We start from the raw sequence: 22,566 nt of genomic DNA on the forward strand, positions 1-22,566 counted from the left end.
CTAAAATAAATACTATTGTTCATCCTGCATCCAGTGAATGCTCTTTCTATATTGCATCTGTCTTCTCCCTTAGTCTTATGTCATCCTCATAAATCCCAACCAGAAATGAAAAGGCTTTTCAGAAACATAGTATGAAGTCATTAATGGTAGGGCGGGGGGGAGAATGCTAACTGTATGGAAGACAGAAAAATTGAGAAGCACTGTGTGATGTTATCAATATCTCACGTGTTTGGTAAAAATCAATATGCTTTATGCAATGCTTATAGTCCAGAAAAGCTGTTGAAAACATGTAATAAAAAAACTTAAGCTCTTATTTTTGAGCTAACACTAATTACTGCTTATACATGCTTATGTTCTTCATTCATTATAAGAAACTGTACCAATCAGAGGATAACTGAGCTTCAAGCACTTACACACATACATTATGATTTTTTTTCAACTTAAGAGAAAAGAAAGCAACTCTAGGTCATAAAAATCTTTTCTCTTAAATGCTAATGAAATTTCTCCATTCTCTCCATTAGCAGATCCCTCTTATTGGTAATTTGTATCCTTTTCTTTTGTTCCCTTTTATAATGAATGCTGGGCACAGAAAGAACCTGGGCTTTGAGAATGCTTTCACTTTTGTCTTCTCTTCCAAAGCTACACAGGATCAAAAGGACATAAATTGGCACCCAAGTACACAGAATGACTCTTGCTTTTTTAATTATGTAGCTTTTAAAAAAATTAATGTATTTTGGTAGGCAAATAGATTCAAATTCTGAAACATCAAAACACCATCTGAGAAGGCCTCTTTGCATTTCCTCTGGTCATAAATATTTTGCAGCTTAATGTGCCAGAGTGTTATGCCTTGTCAAAGTCTCCCTGTTGTAAACCTAGATTGTCCTATTGCATGACGCCTTCCACTTCAATTTCCAAACTAGAAGAAAGGTGTGTATTTCTTCCTCTTTTCCTTTGTGTTGCCTTCTGCATATTTCAATGGTCCATGAAGCTGGTTTTTGTTGTTGTTTAAAAACCTGTTTAGTTCTCTTTTTCTTTCTTTATTTCTAGCCCCAAAGATCCTAATTTCTCTCATGGTTATATGTCAGGATTGATTGTGTTTGCATGTGCAGCCATCCCATTCACAGTATTGCAGGGCCCCCCCACCGCCCAGTCCTGCAGCCGTGAGTCAATTGGTTCAGACAGAGCCTCTTCCAAAACTAGCTCTTAATGTGTCACAAGTGCCTTTTAAAGAAGCATAGAAGGGTACTATGGGCAAAGGCAGCTGAGCTGTTTGCTCTGATTTCAGATGTATTACAGCTACTTTGTTCAAAAACTCAGCTCTGCCTTAAACCATTTTCAGCTGGCCTTTCTCATACCTGCTTCTGCATTTGTTCTCTTTCTCCATGGTAAGTTTGTGTTTAATTTAAATTCAGCGTATAATAAAGTTAGTATTTTGAGCCCCACTGTAATAATTTGATGAACAATAAGCAAGAAAGTGAAAACGTTCAGACAAAAGTTTCTTTTCATTATTAATTGCTGCCCTCATTTTTATTGAGACAACGAGTTAGTGAGTGTGTATGTGTGTGTCTATGAAGGGAGAGAGTGATTTGTGTCTGTGAAGGTTAGAAGAGGCTGACTGTGCTGGAACTGACTGCAGTGCCTTTTTGATTATTCATGGACAGTAATAGAAGGCACTTAAAAAGAACAATGAAATTGCTTATTTTTTGTGATGGGCCATCTGTTGAATTGTTTTGTGCAACAATTGCACAATAGTATCTATGTCATATCATTCTATTTTCAACAGCAGCTGATTATGTATACTTGGCTACTTGTCCTTTTTTCCAAAAGTTCCATGACCATTTAAAGTCACCTTTGTGATCCTTTGCTGGAAAGGTAATAGAAGTGTAAAGCAGCTGGTGTGTATTTTCTTCCTTGATCTTCGGAGGGTTGTGTGTGTGTGTTGGTCCAAATTAATTAGGCCTCTTAAATGTTTGGATCTATTTTTCTGTGTTTCCCACCTGTAGTTTTAGAATGGAAGTTAACACAGAATTGTTCCAGCAGTTTGTTAAAAAATGATGGGGCTCTGTAATAAAGAACCGACATATTGTTGCACATTCACTGCTTATTAATTATTCCCTCCTTTTCTGCTGCAAGCAGTAATTAGAATCTTCTGTCATTTAACCAACAAGCCTCTTTTGTGACTACAAAAAACCAGTTGCAGATCAGTTAATGGAGCAAGTCAAAATCAGCCTCTCATGATGGCGGTGTTGTCTTCCGCAGGTCACAGACATTGCTGATGCCATGATTCTCAAGCAGCTCTTTGAAAACCTGTTTCAAAATGGTGTTGTTGTTGTAGCAACATCCAACAGGCCACCAGAAGGTAAAACCAAACAATATGTTGCTATTGGTGTTTTCACTGGAAAGGAATAGATGCCTTGATAAGGTAGCATTACATGTATTCATTTTCTAATTAAGATCAATCTCTTGTGTTGTTTCTATTGTAATTTTTAAAGGTTCTATGCTGTGCCCTATATGGCACACTTCCTTGGCTTCTGTTCAAATATATGGAAGCGAGGAATATAGTCATGCTAAGGAAACTTCATGGTGTATAGGAGGTAGGAACTCTGAGCAGGAGAATTGCAGTCATGAACTTCTGTGAACGAAACTCTTCTTATGTGAATGGAAGTGTCTTCAGTTCATGGAACAATTGTTGTAGCACTGAAAAGCCAATGGTCCTTTCATGCTAGAAGATGGAAAGTGGAAGGAGGAAAAAGGTGAGGGGAAAGGGTGATCAGCATTATGCATTTATGACTGCCCCCTGGGTAATTATTTATAGGATTGGTAATATTGCTGATCATCAGGGAGAATGAGCTGAGAAAAATGGATGCTCACATAAATGTGATGTAGTATTCAGAGCGTCAGACTAGATCCAAGGAGAATGGGTTCAAATCTCCACTTAAGTCATGAAGCTCAGAATGGCCATGGACCAGTCATTTTTTTCTCTGCCTAACCTACCTTACAGGGTGGTCAGTGGGGGAGAACAATGTACATTGTCCTGAGCTCTGTGAAGAAAGACAAGGATAAGCATACAACGTAATAATAATTGCATGATAAAATAGACAAATGATAGTGATATATTCTCTGGCATAAGGCCCAAGATTAATGAGACCTACTCTAAAACAATCAGGTGTACCTGTAGCAAGAAATGTAATAAATAATTGGAATAAGAAACTAAGAAAATGACTGGCTGCTACAAGAAAGAACATGAAAATCTTTAAAGTTTCTCAACAAATGTTGAATGAAATTGCAAATTAATGTGGAAACATGTTTAATAAACTTAAAACTGAAAATGAAACTTCACATATCTTTGTTGCTAAGTAAACATCTAAAAGGAACAAAAACTTTTCTTTAATCACTTTATATTTTGATTGTTTCTTAAAAACTAGTAGGGAACAAAAAAAATCTACTAGCTGTACTATTACAGAGACATAATCTGTAATCAGCCATTTGTGTGTGAGAGGAGTGGTTTATGGTAAGTACTGCAAATATGATATTGCAGATAAAAACTGCATATTTACTCAGTACTGTTATTTTCTGCAATCTAGTGTAGTTATGTTTGTTTCTCAAGAATTTCTGAAAAACATATATGTATTTACTAATACTACCATTGCTGGTTCCGTGTGGATAATATGGTAAGATCCTTAGTAGACTTTCACAGACTTCATTCAATTCTTAAATGAAACAGCAGGTTCAGCTGGCTTCTCACATCAATAAATGACTGGTGAGGAAGTGCTCTCCATGGCCTATTACCAGATACTCAACACTGCAATACAAGTGAACAGAGTAGGAAATGGGAATAGAAATAAAATGAGTCTTCCTAATAAACAGAAGTTGGGTCTCTGGCCGGTGTCTACCCAGATAGTGATAAGAAGCATGGAGATCTAGCAAGGTGGGCCCAATTCATGACTTCCTATCTTCAAACAGTATCCTGTCCATCAGCTAATTGTTTGGAATAAACCACCTAGAGATGAGTTTTTGTGTTTGACTGACAGCTTTATGATTTCCTCTGGGAGCCAGCTTCCTCCAAGGTTATTGGAAAGGTCTGATAGCCTCCATTAGTTATGTTTTGCCTGTTTCAAGTTGAATAGTTTATTACACTTTATAGTTTGCTCCATCTCAAAATCTTGGAAATAATCATAAGCTAATCCAGTTTTTTAAAATACATAATTTTTAAAACCCAGAAGACATATCCCATGGTAACCTTGCCTGCTGTATTACTGGTTTATGCATAGTTTTCAAAAATGAGTACAAAAAGGGGGAAGTGATTGGCCACATTTCTCTGAATGAAGTTCAGACGTTAGGTGTTTTATGTCTTCAGAAGAAAGGATTTTGGGGCAGCCACTGAAAACAGCGCTTTGTGTACCCTTGATGAGCAGATTCTATATTCAAAGAACATCTTTATTGGGTGTAGAAGTTGTGAAGGGGTTCTGAAAGAGGATACGTTCTCTTGATTGAACCTGTACTGCTAAGAGTTCTAAACACCTACACACCAAATTATGCTCATAAGTAGTAGGAAGTCAGGCTAGGAGGCTCATTGGCATGATGAGCTTCCACAGACTGCCTCTGGCTAGAGGCATAATATTAATTTCTGTGCCAGCTAAAATTTCTGTATATCAGCAAATGCAACAATACATAAGGTGCATTATAGTAAGTCTAGCTCTGATTCTACAAAGGCATGATTTCGGCAGCCTGAAAAAAGGAGGCAGCCTTACCAAATGGCATTGGTGAAAAATCATTTGTGGACACTGCCAGCAACACTCTTGAGTGAACAGGAAAGACTGAACCCCTGGGATGGTAGGAGTTCTTGTCTCCTAATAAGCAGAACCATACAATGGTGATCTCACAGATATTTGTCCAGAACCCCATCATTAATACTGTAATGCAATGATGGGAAACTTTGTTCAATTCAATGGCCACAATTCCGTGTAGTGGCCATGTATCAGTGGTGGGTGTGGCTAGAAACACCACTTGCCATCCTTCATCAAGGCAAGCAATAACTATCATCATAATTCAAAGACACTTTCAAGCTGGTTAAGATTACTAGAGGAAAGGACATAGAAGGACCAATGAGGGGTTCAACCTTGGGCAAAATCCTGGGGACCAGATGGAGACACTGGAGGGTTTCATTTGGCCCCTGGGCCTGAGGTTTCTTACTCCTGCCTTAATTATAATGCTGAAGCTCATTAAAAAATGCCATAGCATCTGCAGAGTCCTGTTGCTATTTAGGGAGATTTAAACCGTGCATAGGCAAACTCGGCCCTTCAGATGTTTTGGGACTACAATTCACATCATGCCTGACCACTGGTCCTGTTAGCTAAGGATGATGGGAGTTGTAGTCCCAAAACATCTGGAGGGCCGAGGTTGCCTATGCCTGGATTTAAACCAATACCTCTAGCATAGTCTTCATGTAGTATGTGACTGACAAAATTGAGAAGTTCATAGAAATGAGAAAAACAATGTTGTAATTTCAGGTACCAGTCTCTGCCTATGAAACTTTAAAAAGCTTAGACCTGTGGTTCACAGACTTTCTACTCCCGGTCCTACGGACTACTTGAAAATTGCTGAGGATCTTTCTACCTGTTCTTACAGTTGTAATGCACTGAGCCAGATGTTGTATGCTTTTTAATTGATTTTTACTGTTTATTTTACTTATTACATATTGTAATAAGCAACCACCTTAATGAAGCTCGCAAATTTCAGTTTGAGAACCTTGTCTTATACCCAGCACAACATCAGTGTTAGGGCTGCCATATGTCCAAGAGGGATTTCTGAAATGTGGCGCTTTGTCCTGTATCTTAGGCAAGTCAATCTAAAAAGCTCAACAATTTTGAGGTCTTCCTAAAAATAAAAATAAGCAACCCTGTCTTCGTGCTAGGATTAACAATCATGGCATGCTCTGCCTCTCAGAAACTCAATTAATGAGTGTGCAGCTCTTCTGGAAACATCATAAGGCTCAATTGTTTTGGCTGGTTTTCAGGAACTGAAGCTAAGCTTCCAGAGGAGTAGGGATTTTAATGGAATTTAATCTGATAAAATCAACCTCAGCTTTATTGGAATTGTCCCGATCCTGGTTAAGCACTGTCATAGTCCCAACAAAGCCAACTGGACCATGATAGTTTCCATGTCATGCAAGATCATTTGCTGATATTGCATGACATGGAAACTATCATGGTTCAGTTGGCTTTGTTGGGACTATGATAGTGCTTAACCATTATACAAAAACAAGCATTGAGTTCACAGTCCTTTATAAATAGTCTGAAGTATGACTGTATATGCTTGAAACGGAAACCCTTAGTAAAGATAAGTCTTCAGGCTAACCCATATCCTTGGCCAGAGTAAAGATAATCCTGAAGTTTATTCAGGATTTAATTTTCTTATGCTTACCTCCAGACAGCAGTTTTGTTGCTCCAAATAAGCATTATAGCACATCCAAAGGGAATGTGTGTGCTGTCTTGGGCAAATGCATTTTTACAAACCTTTCCTCTGAGATACCTTCACACTTGCTGCAGAAGACCAACTCTGCTGACTGCACGCCTTGCATTGGATCCTATCAGCTTTGCTGGCTAGTGGATTATCACTCTGAGAATCCACAGTGTGGGTCGGGCATGCATTGGCACAGTGCTTCCTGTTCCTGCAGCTGGCCATAGTTTGATTAAGCGTAAAGCTGATGATTCCTTCAGGAGGCCCAAAGTGTGCTACATATTATATTATTTCAATGGGATGTGGGCGAAATAAGTTTGTATTATCCTGAAAGCTCAGCTTTCTCTGCTGCAGAGCAGTTTTGTTGGAGTGCTGTTATCAGCAGATTACTTGCAGACAAAACCATTCTTTCTCCTCCCCTACTCCTCAGTTTTGATGTGATCCATGGTATCTGCATTTTGCCAAATGAGTTAGAATCATATGCTGAGATATTCTGGGTCAGTTTCAGTTATTTATTTGTGTCCAATCTTCCTGAATCACAGATACTATAAAATACAACAAATGAGAATACATCTATTACATCATGGTGATAAATGCATTTGCTTGGGACAGTGAACTCCATTGTTTTAAATGGAACTTACTGTCAAGCACGTTTATTATTATTATTATTATTATTATTATTATTATTATTATTACCCTGTCTTTTCCCCTGATGGGACTTAAGGCAGCTTGCAGATAAAAACAAGAACAGCTAAAACATAGAAAATAACATCCATTAAAAACAATTAAACACTGATACTTAAAACTATATACATATTAAAGATATGTTTAAAACTGCAATATAATACATTTATTTATGATTGTTGCAAGAGTGGGCCCTTCCAGATGTATCATTATAGATGCTGTGTTCTGAAGTTTTTTGGAGCAAAACTGTAGTGGGCTGTCTCCACCAGCAATCATGTGTTGCTGATTATAGCTGTTACTTTTTTCCATCCACACCAGTGACAGGATGTGATCAGATTGAGAAAAATTCTATGCCTGTAATCACACTTCTTCCATTCCCTTGTTCCACTGAGCAGTAAATGTCAGAGTTATGAGCTTGTGCACAGGCTACTGATAGCCCTTTCATGTGTTTTGCCTTTTTCGGGGTGGGGGGAAGGGTATGATAAATTGCACAAAACGCATGCATGCATGCATGCATGCATGCATACATACATGTTTTCACATGTTTTATCATAGATTCAAATCAGATTTTCTGGGGATGTTCTATTTCTTCCCATTTTTCTTATTTAGAGTGTAATGCAGTCAAATTTATTTTTTAAATGATGTTTTTTGTCTCTTATACATTAGAGTTTAAGTATATTTTAAAAAGCAGATACTGAAATGTTAATCACTGTATTGTGTAGCTTTACTGTTTATGATTTATAAAGTTAACCTCTCCAAAGCAATGAGATACATTTCAACTATGTGGTTAATTTAATTAAGTAAGAAGAATATATTAATTACTTTTAAATACAATTTAATTTAAAAATAAATTGCAGCCAAATATTAAAATTTAAATTATTTTCTTTTTTCCTTCCTTATTTCTTGATTTGGTAGAACAGAGGTAGAGAGCCTGTGTTAGGGTTCCCATATTTCAAACAGTGGGGAAATGTTTTTTGGCCAAAGTTGTTGAGCTTTTGGGGGATAAAAAAATGCTGGATTTCCCTGGACACTGCCCAGTTTCTGCCTGGACACTGCTGCCGACTTCAATATTCTGGATATGCCTGGGAAAATCCGGGCGTATGACAATCCTAGCTGTGTTGAACTCAACCATACTGTTCAACTCTAATTCCCATTGGCACAGCCAACATAGCTGATGGGAATTTAGTCCACAATGCTAGGAAGACCAAAGGTTCCTTCTCCCTAATGTAGAACTTGTATTTGTAAGTAAGACCAAAAGACAATCCTGTCAGACGTATGTGGTGAGGATAATATCCATGTGTTCTCTTTCAGATCTCTATAAAAATGGGCTCCAAAGAGTGAACTTCGTGCCATTCATTGCTGTTCTTAAGGTAAAGGAAGATGTGCTCGATAAAGGATCTTGCTAGCTTACTGATAAGCATCTTTATTGCAAAACTGTTTTGTTCATATTTCTGGGAGTAATTTTCTTTAACCTTCTGGGATTAACTCAATTAGGGGAGGCAGAAGTTAAGATTTCATTTGTAATATTTTTGAATCTTGAGGCTCTACTTTTTCTCCAAACTGAATGACAGAGTTCAGAGCAACAACATAAAAGGAAACATTATCAGAACAGAATGAAATTTTTACTTCTCAGCTTTTTTTCACATGTAGTATTCATGAAGATAGAAAAAATCCCAAGCCAGGTCTAGGAGAGCACTATCCATTATTACCTGTTACTATTCTACTCTTTTCAAAAATACAAATGACTACAAGGTTCATTTTGCCTATGATTATTTATTTGTTATCTTTTTAAAATTATTCACTACCTTTCAGAATACAATATTTCCAATGGTGGCTTACAACCTTTAAAATAATTTAAAAGCATATAAAATATAAACATTATAATCACAGTCATAGTTTCCTGCTTGGCAGGGGGTTGGACTCGATGGCCCTTGTGGTCTCTTCCAACTCTATGATTCTATAATAGCAGTAAAAACATTTCAGATCAATGCATTATAGTAATCACCCATGCCAGATACCAAAATCAATATTTTTAAAAAATGAAATTGCTATTGTGTCATGGGTTTCACAAATTCAGGTTTCCCTGCTTTTAGGTTCAAAGAGAAAGGGAAATTGTATTAGCATTTGGATTTCTATCTTAATCTTACATGAAGAAGGGCTCATTGTTGCATGGTTTGGCTGTGGGTTACCAACTTTTATGAACTACTTTCTAATTTTTCTATGGGAGTCCAATACAATCTCAATTTGGACTCCTGGAGATTGCACTGCAACTGCACTTGCAGCCATTTTCTGATTGCTTAAATCCTTCTATGATAACCTAGAATTTCATTACTTTGATCAACATTTTAATTGTATAGGGAAGGGTTCTTTTTCATTTTATTAGTCTATAAACGTCTAAATACACATATTTCAGAAGCAAGTCCCATTGATATTAATAGGACTTACTCTCAGGTAAGTGAAAATAAGGCTGCAGCCTGCATCTCTCCCTTTAAACTGTCTTTTAAAAGTCTTCTACGTGGCCCCAAAATGCCAATGTAATATCAGTATGACATGAAAGAAGTGAATTTTTTAAAAATAGTGTGGAGAGCCTTCTATAGGTAGAAGCAAAGACATTCACTGTGGAAGTGATAAATCCACAAAGCCTGCTTAGATACTAAAGGTGCAACCCACGACCATTTAAGCCTGAGTTGAGTCTGGGTTATTTTACTTAGGTTTCCTCCTTCTATGAGTGGGATTCCAAGTAGCCAGCTCCTGATCCTTAGAAATCAACACAATAAACCTGATTTTGTGCAAACAACTGTGTTTAGTATTGATTCTCTTATAGAACAGCCATTAGCATTTATGCAGTGATAAAACTGTATGTACATTGCCTTGGGAATAAGTCCTTTAATTTGAACTCAGTGGTACTTGCTTCTGAGTAAACATGTATAAGCTTGGACTGTTTGATTATTTCCTATTCTTCCATCGGCTTTCACCCCACTAAATAATAATATTTATTTTTTGTCAAAAAGCCACTATTAATGTTTGGAAGAAGATTCAACTTTATACTACTATTAGGTCTGAAAACTACTACCAGCAGATTCAGAGTGATCTTGTGACAGGGGGTGGGATTCTAGCACTGGTTAGGAGATATAAAATGTCTTTGATTATGTGTTCTGCCTTTGTAAAGCCACCTGTGTTAGAAGCACACAGATCTGTGAATTGACAATTTCTTTTTAAAATAAAAAAGTCATCTTGGTGATTAAATTGATTTGTCAGTTAGTTCCATTCTAATGCTGTGATAGTCCAGTAGCTTTCAGTATGCTGAATGGTTAAAACTTGCTTTTGTGGCCAGTGTCAGCACCCTGACCTCTGCTGAGCTGTCACCTGAGTCAGAATTGCTGGGATTAAGTCTTTGATATTGTGATGTCTTCACTTATCAATTGACTTTTTCATTACTGAAGACGTTAGGCCTTTTGTTTCCCTTCTTAGTAAGTACCCAAGCAAGTCTTAAATAGAAGACTCTTTCTTTCCCAACCTGTGGAAGTTGTAGGCTCTGCTTTTCTCTTTTTCCCCTGTGTTAATTAAATGGATTACTTTTGGAATTTACAATACAGTTCAGTTGTGAATCATTGTGTTTAGCATTAGAAAACAAGAGTGAGAGTGAGAGAAAATGAGGGGGTACACACGTGCAAGCATATAATAAGTAAATATAAGACTAGAACAGACTGGCTCAAAAGTTCACATTGTATTTTTTTGGCTTTTTAATGTGATTGCATATCAGAGTTTGAGTTCAAAAGTAGCTACACTTTAATGCACAAAATTAGAACTCTAAATACTCAAAAATTCTGTTTGATCATCCGAAAACTGTCTTTTGGTAGGTATGCAAATCCATACCACACTGAATATATTTATAGGTTTTGTATCTCACAATCCAAATTAATAAATGTCTAAAAATCAGGTAAGGTTTTAAAATATATTTTGTTAAATTTATTGCATTTTAAGTACAGTAAGATGACTACTTGACAATCCTTCAATTAAATATATATTATATATATTTGTCATCTGAAGGTAAAATAATGATAGCAAACTCTTGCATTCTATTCCATTTTGATCTTAATAATAGTTGTTCTCTGTTGAAGCAAATGAACGCTTTGGTTCCAACAGCTGGCTCAAATTCTGAGTTAGATATGCAATATTGCATTGCTTGTAACGCAATTGATTTGTTTAATGTTTCCTTTGCTTGTGATGTAATGCAAAATAAGGTCTTCCTTATCTTCTTCCACCCCCCTCGCCCCAAAGGTCCGAGCCAATTAATAAGGCTTGTAAGTGCTTTGTCACAGGCTACCATGGAGGTCTGCAGAGAAGAACTTTAATCCAATAAACATTTCATTTAGATCATGAAAAGAAAGTGTGAGGAGAAGCTCCCGTAAGAGAGGGTGTTACTGGCAATTCTCTCCTTGCAGTGATATGAGGAATTTGCCAAATTAAGCAAAAGGCCTTCATATTTAACACATTAAACGTGTCAAAACTAATAATGGGAATAGTTTAATTTGGGTTGAACCTTACATTGTGAATATTCTAAAAAGCCACAACTGTTTTCTTCAAAGACTTACTGTTGAGCTGGATGGACAGGGCAAGAGGAGGTTGTGAGAAACCCAAATAGCAAATAACACTGGCCGAAAGTTGGGGTGGGGAGAGGAATAGATAATTAGGTGTAATTAGCGTGTATGAATTGTTGTCTCCCTGCCCTTGGCTTGAATAAATTTGGAAGAAAAAAACCCAAGTGGTGAAACTGCTTTGATGTAAGAGGAGTCATTGTGGCTTGGCAGCATAAAGGCAGTGTTTTATACTTCTTACATAATGGTTGTGATACAGAAAGACTGAATGGACTCTGCACCCCCCAGTCTGCTTTACAGCAAGGACTTTTGGATTCTCTTGAAACAAAATGCAGCAGAAGTTTTCAGTTGTTGGTAATGAGGTAGCAGACCTCATCAGAGATAGGCGTACGCCATCCTTAGTCTGCTTAGATCTTAAACATTTATTTTTATTCTGGAAATCTAGTTTCTGAAATCAACACTTTCCCTTTTCTTCTTCTTCCCTGTTTGGAGCTCTGGCAGGAGCAAAGATTCATGCCAAGGAAGGAAGTACAAATCAGATTTTGAAGTAAGAAAGCATTGTGAGCAAACTTCATATTGGATGGAACTGAGTTAAAGTAACTTCGTCATCTTTATATATTTGACCTGTTGTTGAACAACTGCTCATTTAGTCTCGCATGAAACATAGCCAGTCCTGTTCTGCTTTGCAGAAAGGCATACTGTATACCGCTTACTTACTAGAATAAGAGCTATCCTTAGTTGTGGGAGTGCATTCTTTGTAAGAGTTGTTTATACTTTTGGATATAATGCAAAGCACCTTGTCAAAGACCAAGATGTTGGTTTACATATCGCTTCTGTTTGGCGCAGTGGGTAGGGAATGATTCTCTTGAGAGACCTTGAAAAAGGAAGCCGAGTTATGCTCTTACCTTATTCCCCACTAAAACTTAATATTGTTCCCTTTGTTTAGGACTTTCTCTTGATTATGCACCCACTAAGCTGAACTTTAAAGAACTTTATAGTTATTGCAACTATAGTCAAACGATCTCAATCGGTTGCATAGCTACAACTACGTGGTATGCAGAAACAACTGTAAAGCATCTAATTTGAATTAAGGAACCAAATTATCAATTTTGTGTGCTGAAGCAGAGAAACTAAACTTATTATTCCAGTTGAGGTTCTGGACAATGATACAGCTATGGAGAATGAACAGTTACTTCATATCCACAGTGTTTTAACAAACATAGGAAATAAATCAATATTAATAGAGAATAATTGTCAGCCTTTAAAAATATTAAGCCCAACAAATCTGATTTAATACATACAGACTCCAATTACGCAATGTAGCAGCAGTAGTAGCTATAGCCTTACGCACACATTTTATGCATAGTATTCTTTTCCAACTTGAGGGCCTGAGCTAATCATTTTGGGTGTTAAAATGCTTTTTAGATTTAGCATTTTGTATTTATTTAAAAATGTAATATTTATGTACATGCACTCTATTCTCAATTTAGAGTTCTGTAGCTACTGGGATATGCTTGAGAAAAGGAAACTGGCATTTCATTTAACCCTTTGAGGGTTTATTATGTAGAACAAGTAGCCTTTTGTGCTTGAAGTTGTACACTCTGAAAAAAAAAGCAACACCTGAATATCTCCGGAGCTTGAATAATTATGCCCGATTGTGTTTTGCTGGTGTAGGTCACAGGAAATTCACTTAGGGTAGACTCTCTACAAAGCTAAGATATATGCAGATTTTCTGTTGTTGGATTGTGTAAAAATTATTTACTGTTAATACTTGCATAAAGGTTAGAAAGGTTGATGAAGTGATATTTAGTATTGCTTTACTATTCACTGCGTGTCAGGATGTAATTATGACTGATTCATGGAACTGTCTTAGGAACGAACCATCTTTATTAAAATGCTGATCAAGATAAGAGCTGACAGTAATAAAGAATAGAACATTTTAGTCTTGTTGCTTTTCAATGATTGCTAATTACCCCAGAGGTCATGTATAGTGCTTGGGAGGATTCATTGACATTATTTTCTTTTAAGTCTGCTGTTTGAACAACATCTGAACACGAAGACAAAGACTGAGTGCATACTGAACAATAGTTTGACCAAGTTTTTTTATTCCACAAATACTAGATGATTCCTCTCTTTTCCGTTTTGTTACAGAAATTTATGTTCACACGATAAGGCAGGATCTTTGTTTTAATATCATATCCTGATCATATCCATCACTGTCTTCAGAAGGTCAAACAAATAAAGATGAAACAATGTACTACTAACTCTCCTATAGTTTATTGTATGTAGAGCATAACCCAAAGGAGAGGTAATTAAAAGCCCAGTCTCCTTCCTATGACTTTGGTTATCTTATAAATCAGAATCTTCAGTTTCTTTATTAGATTACAAGGTGCATTTAACCTACAATATACCTTCAGATAGAAGGATTTTTAGTACCCTTTGTAACATGTTTGGAACTGAAGTGTGGGCAGTGTTACATGTCATGATTTGAAGACAAACTAATATCCAGACAGAGAAATACAAAGCATGGGGGAGAGATTTAGGCCAATGAAATAAGTATACAGAGAGGAGTAAAACAAATGATTTCAGGCTAAATGTGTTTCTTAAGGGTGTTTTTTTGGTCACAGACCCCTGTGAGAATCTGATGAAAGTCCTCTCCCCAGAAAAATACACATAAACACGAACACACACACAATTTATTCTATCGCAGTAGTAAAATATTGTGTATGTTCAGTCCACAGACCTCTTGAAGCCTATGGGGTCTATGGGCCACAGGTTAAGAACCCCTGGTCTGAACCCTCGGTTGAACAGCCTCCTACAAGCTAGGGCTCCCCCCAACCGATGTTTTATCAACAACAACTTTGGTAAACCCCAGGTGGTATGGCCTTGCTGGCTGAGGCTGATGGAAGTTGTAGTCCAAAACATCAGGAGGGGAATCAGCTTTGGGAATGCAGAACTAGAAGAAGTAGCACTTAATGGGAAGTGGGGTGTGGGGGAATGATTTCTGGTACGTGCATGAAGTGAGTAGATTAGGTAGGTGCACAGAACTCGGGAACCATAATGAGGGCAGCAGGGTTAGAAGTAGAGTAGCTTGGGTATGGGTAATAACCCTTCTCAGTAGTTAAAATAACCTTCTGAGGGCTTCATGATTGGTGGGCCAGAGGCGAAAAGTGGGTGGGGCAAAGGATGTGATTCTTATCTTGTATAGTGGGCTAAATTCAAGCGTGCATGAAGTGAGTAGATTAGGTAGGTGCACAGAACTCGGGAACCATAATGAGGGCAGCAGGGTTAGAAGTAGAGTAGCTTGGGTATGGGTAATAACCCTTCTCAGTAGTTAAAATAACCTTCTGAGGGCTTCATGATTGGTGGGCCAGAGGCGAAAAGTGGGTGGGGCAAAGGATGTGATTCTTATCTTGTATAGTGGGCTAAATTCAAGCCATGAAAAGGTTAGTGGTTTCTTCATACACATGTATGTGCATGCCCCTTCTCCTCTCCATTCAGGCAAGCAGAAGGCACCATCATAGTTCAAGACACATTTGAGCAGGCAAAAGCAGAGTCCCTAGAGCAGGGCTAGTAAGAGGACATGACTTAGAGACATATTTTAAGAGCTGGGTTCAGTCCCTGGGCCTGAGGTTGCCCTATTATTATTATTATTATTATTATTATTATTATACCCTGCCCATCTTGGCTGGGTTTCCCCAACCACTCTGGGCAGTTTCCAGCACATATTAAAACATAATAAAATGTCAAATCAACATTTCAGACAATTCATTTGCAATTCATTACAAAACCCATCAGCAAAATCATAGCAGTAGGTGCTTGTACTTGCAAGACACAATACTGGGGAGCTTTTCAACATGCCTAAGAGATCAGAAACTGGATACAGGATATTGTTCTCTCCCCTTCTCACTCTTCTTTCTGGGAGGAATTCCCTCACTTCGACCCTAACTAGAGCTATAACAGATGTGCTAGAACAAGCATCCACAACAGTTAGTGTTAACAGGGAAATGTTAAGCAGGAAATCACCTTAACCAAAACCTGAAATCAGATTTGGGACATTGGCAGAAATCCTAGCCAATTGTCTAAATTAGTGAATTGGTAATACAACCAAATCTTTGGAAGAAGTGCTGGCACATAGGCGTTGTAGCAGGCTTTAATGAGGAGGTATTCCTCCTGTTTGAGAAATATATTTCTGTTTAAGCTCTTGTAAGGACTTAATTATGTATTTATTTTTAAGAGCAGATGTTCAAATAAAATAACCCTTAATTTAATAATTGAACTTAGTTTTTTAAAGGAAAACTGGGTATCAGGCTGGGGGGGCATGCAAATCTTTTTTGGGATGGGACATAGCTCGGTGGTAGAACATCTGTTTTGCATGTACCGGTAGGTTCCAGCTTTCATACACAGCATCTCCATTTGGAGCTGGGAGAGAACCTGCCTGAAATTGTCAAGAGACACTGCTAGTCACTTTAGACCAAACTGAGCTAGAGGAACAAATGGTCTGACTTGGTGTAAGGCAGATTGCTATGTTCCTATGCTGTATTTTCAGTATGGATGTTACATCTAACTTGTAGTGATTATATGGAGGAAAGCATAGTTGTCTCCAATGGATGTATCATTTTCAGTAGTGTTAGAGTTATTATTTCATTCTAACAGAAATTCCTGATATCACAGTTTGTCTCCATTTCTACCTTACAGAGTCTAAAGTTTTCCCCCTTACAGTAACGTGTGTGAGTGATAAGGGTTTTTTTTTAACCTTCTTAATTATATTTTCAGAATGTAATTGTGTTTGTCCTTTGCTCTACATAAATACATAAACCAATACATAATAATGCGAGCAGCTGAATAATTCTAAGCATTAAAATTGAATAGTGTAAGAAGTCACAGTCTTTATGCCAATGGTATTGAAATGCTCCTTTGATGTGACATGCAGCTCTGCTATGACTAGCTTCTACTACCATTGGGAAAAGGACAGGAGACTTTTAACACTGCAGATGAAATAGGATTATCGAAAGACTTTAAATGTAAACCAACTGTTAGGAGTGTAGCTTTAAAATTAAGGGCTAAAATATGAAGACTCCAGCTAAAAGTTCTTTAGCTGCTGATTAGGATTCCCTGATGGTGATTAGTGAGTGTGGAATGCAATCATGCCTGTAAGCTTTAATCAATCCCATGATGGAGAAGTCAGTTGCTCAAAGAGAGACCAAATTAATACATGTATTGTTTCTATTGGGCTTATTATTTTTAACACTAAAAAAAAATAAAGTAGGCAAATTTGTGATGAAGTATTTCGGAGCATGCAGAATTTCGACAATCCAGAAGCACGTGAACTTTACTACCAAATATTCTGTCTGTCTCATCCTAAGAATGTTTTATTTTACATTGCACAACATTCTGACATGTCTTTTGTGTTGTGTTGTGTGAGCAATTAATCTCACTGTGCAGTAACCCAAGACCTTTTCAAATAGCAGTTTTCCTTGTGTAAGTATTTCAAATGTTGAGAGATCTCCATTTTTGTTTACATAACCACCTCTCTGTAAATATATTTAAAGTAATGTATTTCTGTTATTAAGATGTTCCAGTGTATGGAAGCTTAGAGAATAGTTTGTGATGTGAACAGGTCACCTGATAATAAGGGACCCTGCCTGTGCTGAAGTCAGGTGACCCAATAATATGACCATGATTTTGCTGCAGACCATGGAACTAGCACAGGGGTCAGCAACCTTTTTCAGCCATGGGCTAGTCCACCGTCCCTCAGATCATGTGGTAGGCCAGACTATATTTGGGGGGGGGGGGATGAACAAATTTCTATGCCCTACAAATAACCCAGAGATGCATTTTAAATAAAAGCCCACATTCTAGTCATGTAAAAACACGCTGATTCCCGGACCGTCCACAGGCCAGATTGAGAACGCAATTGGGCTGCATCCGGTCCACGGGCCTTAGGTTGCCTACCCCTGAACTAGTATCTCAAATGCAGATTCCAGAAGCTTGAGCGCAATTATAAGAACATCAGTTTTCACTATAAGGGAAGGCCTTCATGTTTCATCGGGGTGGGGGTAATCCAAGTTCAGATCTCCTTGTCCTTAGAAACAACTTTTCCCTTCCTACTTCCTCATGTGTTCTGATCTATTATCCACCATGCAATCATTGCTGTTATTATACTGTATAATTATTAATATGTATGTATGTATTGCCTTCATGTGCCAAGATAACACATAGTTTCAAACAATATTAGAATAAACAAATGATACAAAATACCCTTAGGCAACTTCAGGAACTGATGCCACAAACTCCCAGACCTTGCGTCCAGCTTCCCTCAGAGCAGACAGGTCCTAAAGAAGGTGGGAGAGGGATAATACCGTATTTTTTGCTCTATAACACGCACCCGACCATAACACGCATGTAGTTTTTAGAGAAGGAAAATCCGTAGGCATGCCACCCGTAGGCATTCCCTCCATAACACGCACAGACATTTCCCCTTACTTTGAGGAGGAAAAAAGTGAGTGTTATGGTGCAAAAAATACGGTAATATTACTAATAATAGCAATTTATACATTAAAAAATATTCAGAACTGCCCCTTCCAAATTGCAATTAAATTAAGCATTTTCATACACTGTGCAAATTTACTCAAACTGCAGAATACTTTTAAAGGCATTTTTCCAGATTTGCTGCAGAAATCCATTCTTGCTGACCACTGTGTGCTTGTGATGCAATTTTATTCTTGCTTACTTAGAAGAAAGGTCCACAGAACTCATTGGAGTTATTTATTTATATAGTATTTTTAAAAGTTTGATATGTAGCTTTTCTGAGTTCAAATGCAGCTTACACATTGCAATTCAAAAACACAATCTGTTATATTCAACTAAGTCATATTCAAAGTAGACCGGTTGTAAAAAATGAACTTGGTAGCTCAAGTTACTTAGGTCCATAGATTTCATTGAGTCTGCACTGAGTATGAGAGTTGGGCTGTTCTTGTACATTCAAACTAGGGCTGTGATTGCTGGCATTCCTAGCCCCTATTTCATATTGATGAGCAATATGAAACTATAGAGGTTGTTTGAAACTTTGATCACCTTTTGTCTGATTTGATAAACGTCCACTTTACGTTGTTGTTCTTGCCTGGCTCTACTACCTTGTATTGCTTACTGAGTGATGTTGAAAATGTATGTTTGTAACAGCTGTATTAAGGCATTCTTAGTGGCCGGGAGGAGAATTCTCAGTGATTTCTTTGTATTACTTTGAAGCAGCCTTGATGGTGGAATGAGCATAATCCAAGTGAATAACTTGCCGGACCCATCATTCAGTTCGCCTTATGCTGATGCATAGGGACATATGAGCTGATGCACTGCTAAGCTATGCTGTACACCCTTGCAAAATTCCATAGCATCTGCTTAAGGAAAGTAACAACTCTGTTATTTTGTTTCTGTATTCAGAAATACTGCAGCACTATCCAGCTGGATTCCGGAATAGACTATAGGAAACAAGCGCTACCAGCAGCAGGAAAGCTATATTACCTGTAAGTTGTTAAAGCTAAAGGTATTTTTCTTTTCTTTCTCTTTCCTTCACTAGCCAACATGTCTTGCCACAGGGGCAAGTAAAAATACTCCCCCCCACCCCACAAAACCAAACAAATGCCAACTATCTTCTGTTTTGCCACAGTGCTAGTGCCATCAGATGGCATTTTCAGTATCTTCAGTTACATCGTTTAAAATGTGTGACTGAATCAAAACTAATTAGATTTTGGGGGGAGGTGTGGTGTTTGCAGAACTGAAGTGACAGATGGTTATAAAGCAATGAATATCCTCTTGTAAAAGAGTGTGCAATTCCCTGGTAAATAAAAGAGCATCCTTTATTGTAGTAAACTAATTATTTATACAAATCCTCTGACAAGGACTCATTTACTGTTGGGTGTTACCATTTGTGGATTGAAAAACTTGTCTTATTTTGACAGATGATCTGCTTGTATCTAGGATGTTGATTTCCTTCAGCATTTATTCTCTGTTTGAAGATGATAAAAAAATAATACCATAATACAGCTATAAGTACAATTTATCTGTATAGCTTTGATTTCTGTTTCCCTAATGATAGTTTACCCTCAGAGCAATTTGAGAATACAAGTATATGTGATGCAAAGTTGTTCCAACATTTAAGAAGAGAAAGTGGTTTTAATCAAGCCAATACAAGTACAAATCTACTTGTAGCTTTATTATGGCATTGTTTTTTAATATTATTTTTGAAGAGTTTAAATAAGGACTGGGCTTTCCAGCTAGCAAAATGATTAGCCCCAGTCTAGGACTATAATGGGAGTGTATGATTTAGTTCATAATCCAGGGGTAGCACCTTGGATATAATTTTTGGGGTGAGTTTTATACTCAGGATTGCCAGACAACTGGATATGACCTGAAGTTTTAGGTTTTAAGCTTATTCTTAGGCTTCTGGGGAAGGAATAAAATATTGGAGTTAGGGACTTGTTAATTAAAAGTTACTGAGCATTGCTTCTCATCCTGAGCAGGAAAAAAAGAAATTTCACTTCACATAGTGAGTTCAAGGCCACAATTAGTACTTGCAATACTAACAAATGATTTTGAAATACTAAAATTTTATCTTTTAAGGGAGAAACAATTTATTTTCTCATATTGTGGTAGAATTCATGTATGTTGATATTGTATTAAGCTTGGACTGCACTGAAGCTTGGACTGGTACTTCTATAGAAACGTGGTTTTTCCTTCTGCAAATCTGGACTGAGCATCAAAGGGCTTGGGCAAAATTTCCCTGTTTCACCCATAAACAGTGTTCCCACTCCAGATCTATAAAGGAGAGGTGCTAGGTAATGTTATGGGGATGGATTTCTGCTTCTGGCATTGCTACATTTTGAGCTAAATGTGTATATATATGGGAGCAAGGGCAGAAGAATCCCACAGAATCTAACTTATATTTCAGGGCTTTCTCTCCTAGTGGGCAAGATGAGATACTAATGGATTGCTAATTGTGAGGCACCATCCTTAGTACAGTGGTACCTCGGGTTACAGACGCTTCAGGTTACAGACTCCGCTAACCCAGAAATAGTACCTCGGGTTAAGAACTTTACTTCAGGATGAGAAAAGAAATCAAGTGGCAGCGGGACAGCGGCAGCGGGAGGCCCCATTAGCTAAAGTGGTACCTCAGGTTAAGAACAGTTTCAGGTTAAGAAATAGTCCCAGTCCTTAAAACTACTAGCACTTTTTACTGCGCAAAAGAAGCTTATTATAACATTTTTGCATTCTGTATCCAGACTAAGTCCAGTTTAAACATAAAGAACCATAAGAAGAGAGACCAGGACTCTCTAACAATCGTTAACACCTAGACAGCAAAGCAAGCAAATACATATGCCACATGGTCATAGTATTTCCCACTATAGTAACATGTACTGCATTTCTATTTAAATTATAGTAAATGGGTGATGTCTAGCTGAATCCCTTTGAGAGACTCTGGAGCAGACTTGGGAAAGGTGTCAGGGGCTGCAGGGGAAGGGAAGGGAAGGGAAGGGAAGGGAAGGGAAGGGAAGGGAAGGGAAGGGAAGGGAAGGGAAGGCCCATTGTGCAAGTAAACTTCTGCTCATGCAACACAGAGTATCAACCTATAATTCTAAAATGGTATATAAACATATAAATCACCACTATATGCGAATTTTATGCAAATCTGCTTCCTCTTTTGTACTTTTTGGATGGTTATGCGTAAGTGGCTGCTTCAATCATTGCTGAAAATTTCCTGTAATTTCATAATCTTTGGCCATCTCAAATTATTTGGAGAAGGATTTTAGATATGTCAAAACTAATTATATACAGTATGATCCTATACATGTTTACTTTTAAGTAAAGCCCACTGAATTTAGTGGGACTTATTCCTAAGTAAGAGGGCATAGGAATGCAAACTTTATTCTAGAAAATGCCAGATCAACACATTACATTTTATTTGTATCTATTTAAACCTGTGATAAAATAATATTTACTTCAGATCTAATTTCACTGCACCCTCTTAGAGGTTTTTAAGGGTTCCCCTTCAGATGCTTGCTAGCTTTTGCTTCTTTGCTCTCATTTTGTGTGCAAGATATAGACAAAAGCTTATCTTTCTCACTGTGTGTGTGTGCGTGCGCGCGTGTGCATTATTGGCATCTGTCTTTCTCAAGAGACAATGGAACAGTGCGCCATTGAGAATAAGTCAAAGCATTGGGCAGTTATGGTGCCTGCTGTGGCTGTAGAGACCAACATGGGAGAGACATGTTTCATTGCAGGTGGGGCAAATGAAGGCGTCCAGTTTTGCTGCTACTGATGCACCATGGGGTTTCGTGTGTGTGTGTGTGTGTGTGTGTGTGTGTGTGTCTATCTATCTGATGGCCTGGCCTGGCATTGCCTCATTACTGGAAACAGCTTGAAACACAAAAGTCTTCCTATGTATGCAAATAAAGCAGAATCATCTACCTGAGAGTTAATGTTCTCTGCTTTTAAGTGTATTCTAACTCTAATGTTTGTATTTACAACATAACATCCTGTTCTGTCTTTCTCACTCTCTCTCCTTTTTTATGGGCAAAAAGCTAAGCAAGCTCAGGCAGCTGTTTGATGTTGGCTTCAAGTGTTATTAATTTCATATTCTATTATTCTTTTCACTGTAGCACAAGTGAAGCTGATGTGGAGGCTGTCATGGATAAGTTGTTTGATGAGCTGGCTCAAAAACAAAATGATTGTACGTAAGTTAATTTCTCTTGAAAGAGAATACATTTAGAACACAATGCCCAATCTCCACTGACCAATTAATAAGTTCCACTGCTGTATATGGGTTGATGCC

The 22,566-nt window shown here is 37.6% G+C and overlaps 1 protein-coding gene and 1 long non-coding RNA gene across 4 annotated transcripts in view; one reads left to right on the plus strand and one right to left on the minus strand.

The window, feature by feature from the left end:
- The window catches only part of AFG1L (AFG1 like ATPase), a 56,537-nt gene that overhangs the window by 16,460 nt on the left and 17,511 nt on the right, over positions 1–22,566 (plus strand). For all 3 annotated transcript variants that reach the window (XR_014562253.1, XM_083731364.1, XM_083731365.1), the window contains exons 6-9: positions 2,260–2,359; positions 8,455–8,513; positions 19,179–19,261; positions 22,394–22,464. Coding sequence is in view for 2 of the 3 variants with exons in the window: in XM_083731364.1 (XP_083587490.1) it covers positions 2,260–2,359; positions 8,455–8,513; positions 19,179–19,261; positions 22,394–22,464 (313 nt within the window). In the remaining variant the exon portion in view is untranslated. The remainder of the gene's footprint in view (positions 1–2,259; positions 2,360–8,454; positions 8,514–19,178; positions 19,262–22,393; positions 22,465–22,566) is intronic.
- Positions 6,843–8,448, minus strand: LOC310841084. Its single transcript, XR_014562336.1, has 2 exons — positions 7,295–8,448; positions 6,843–7,257 (listed from the first exon to the last, which is right to left on the minus strand). It is a non-coding gene; the product is annotated as an uncharacterized lncRNA (long non-coding RNA).

The sequence above is a fragment of the Podarcis gaigeae genome (assembly GCF_964106915.1).
Source record: "Podarcis gaigeae genome assembly, chromosome: 3".
Lineage (NCBI taxonomy): Eukaryota > Metazoa > Chordata > Lepidosauria > Squamata > Lacertidae > Podarcis > Podarcis gaigeae.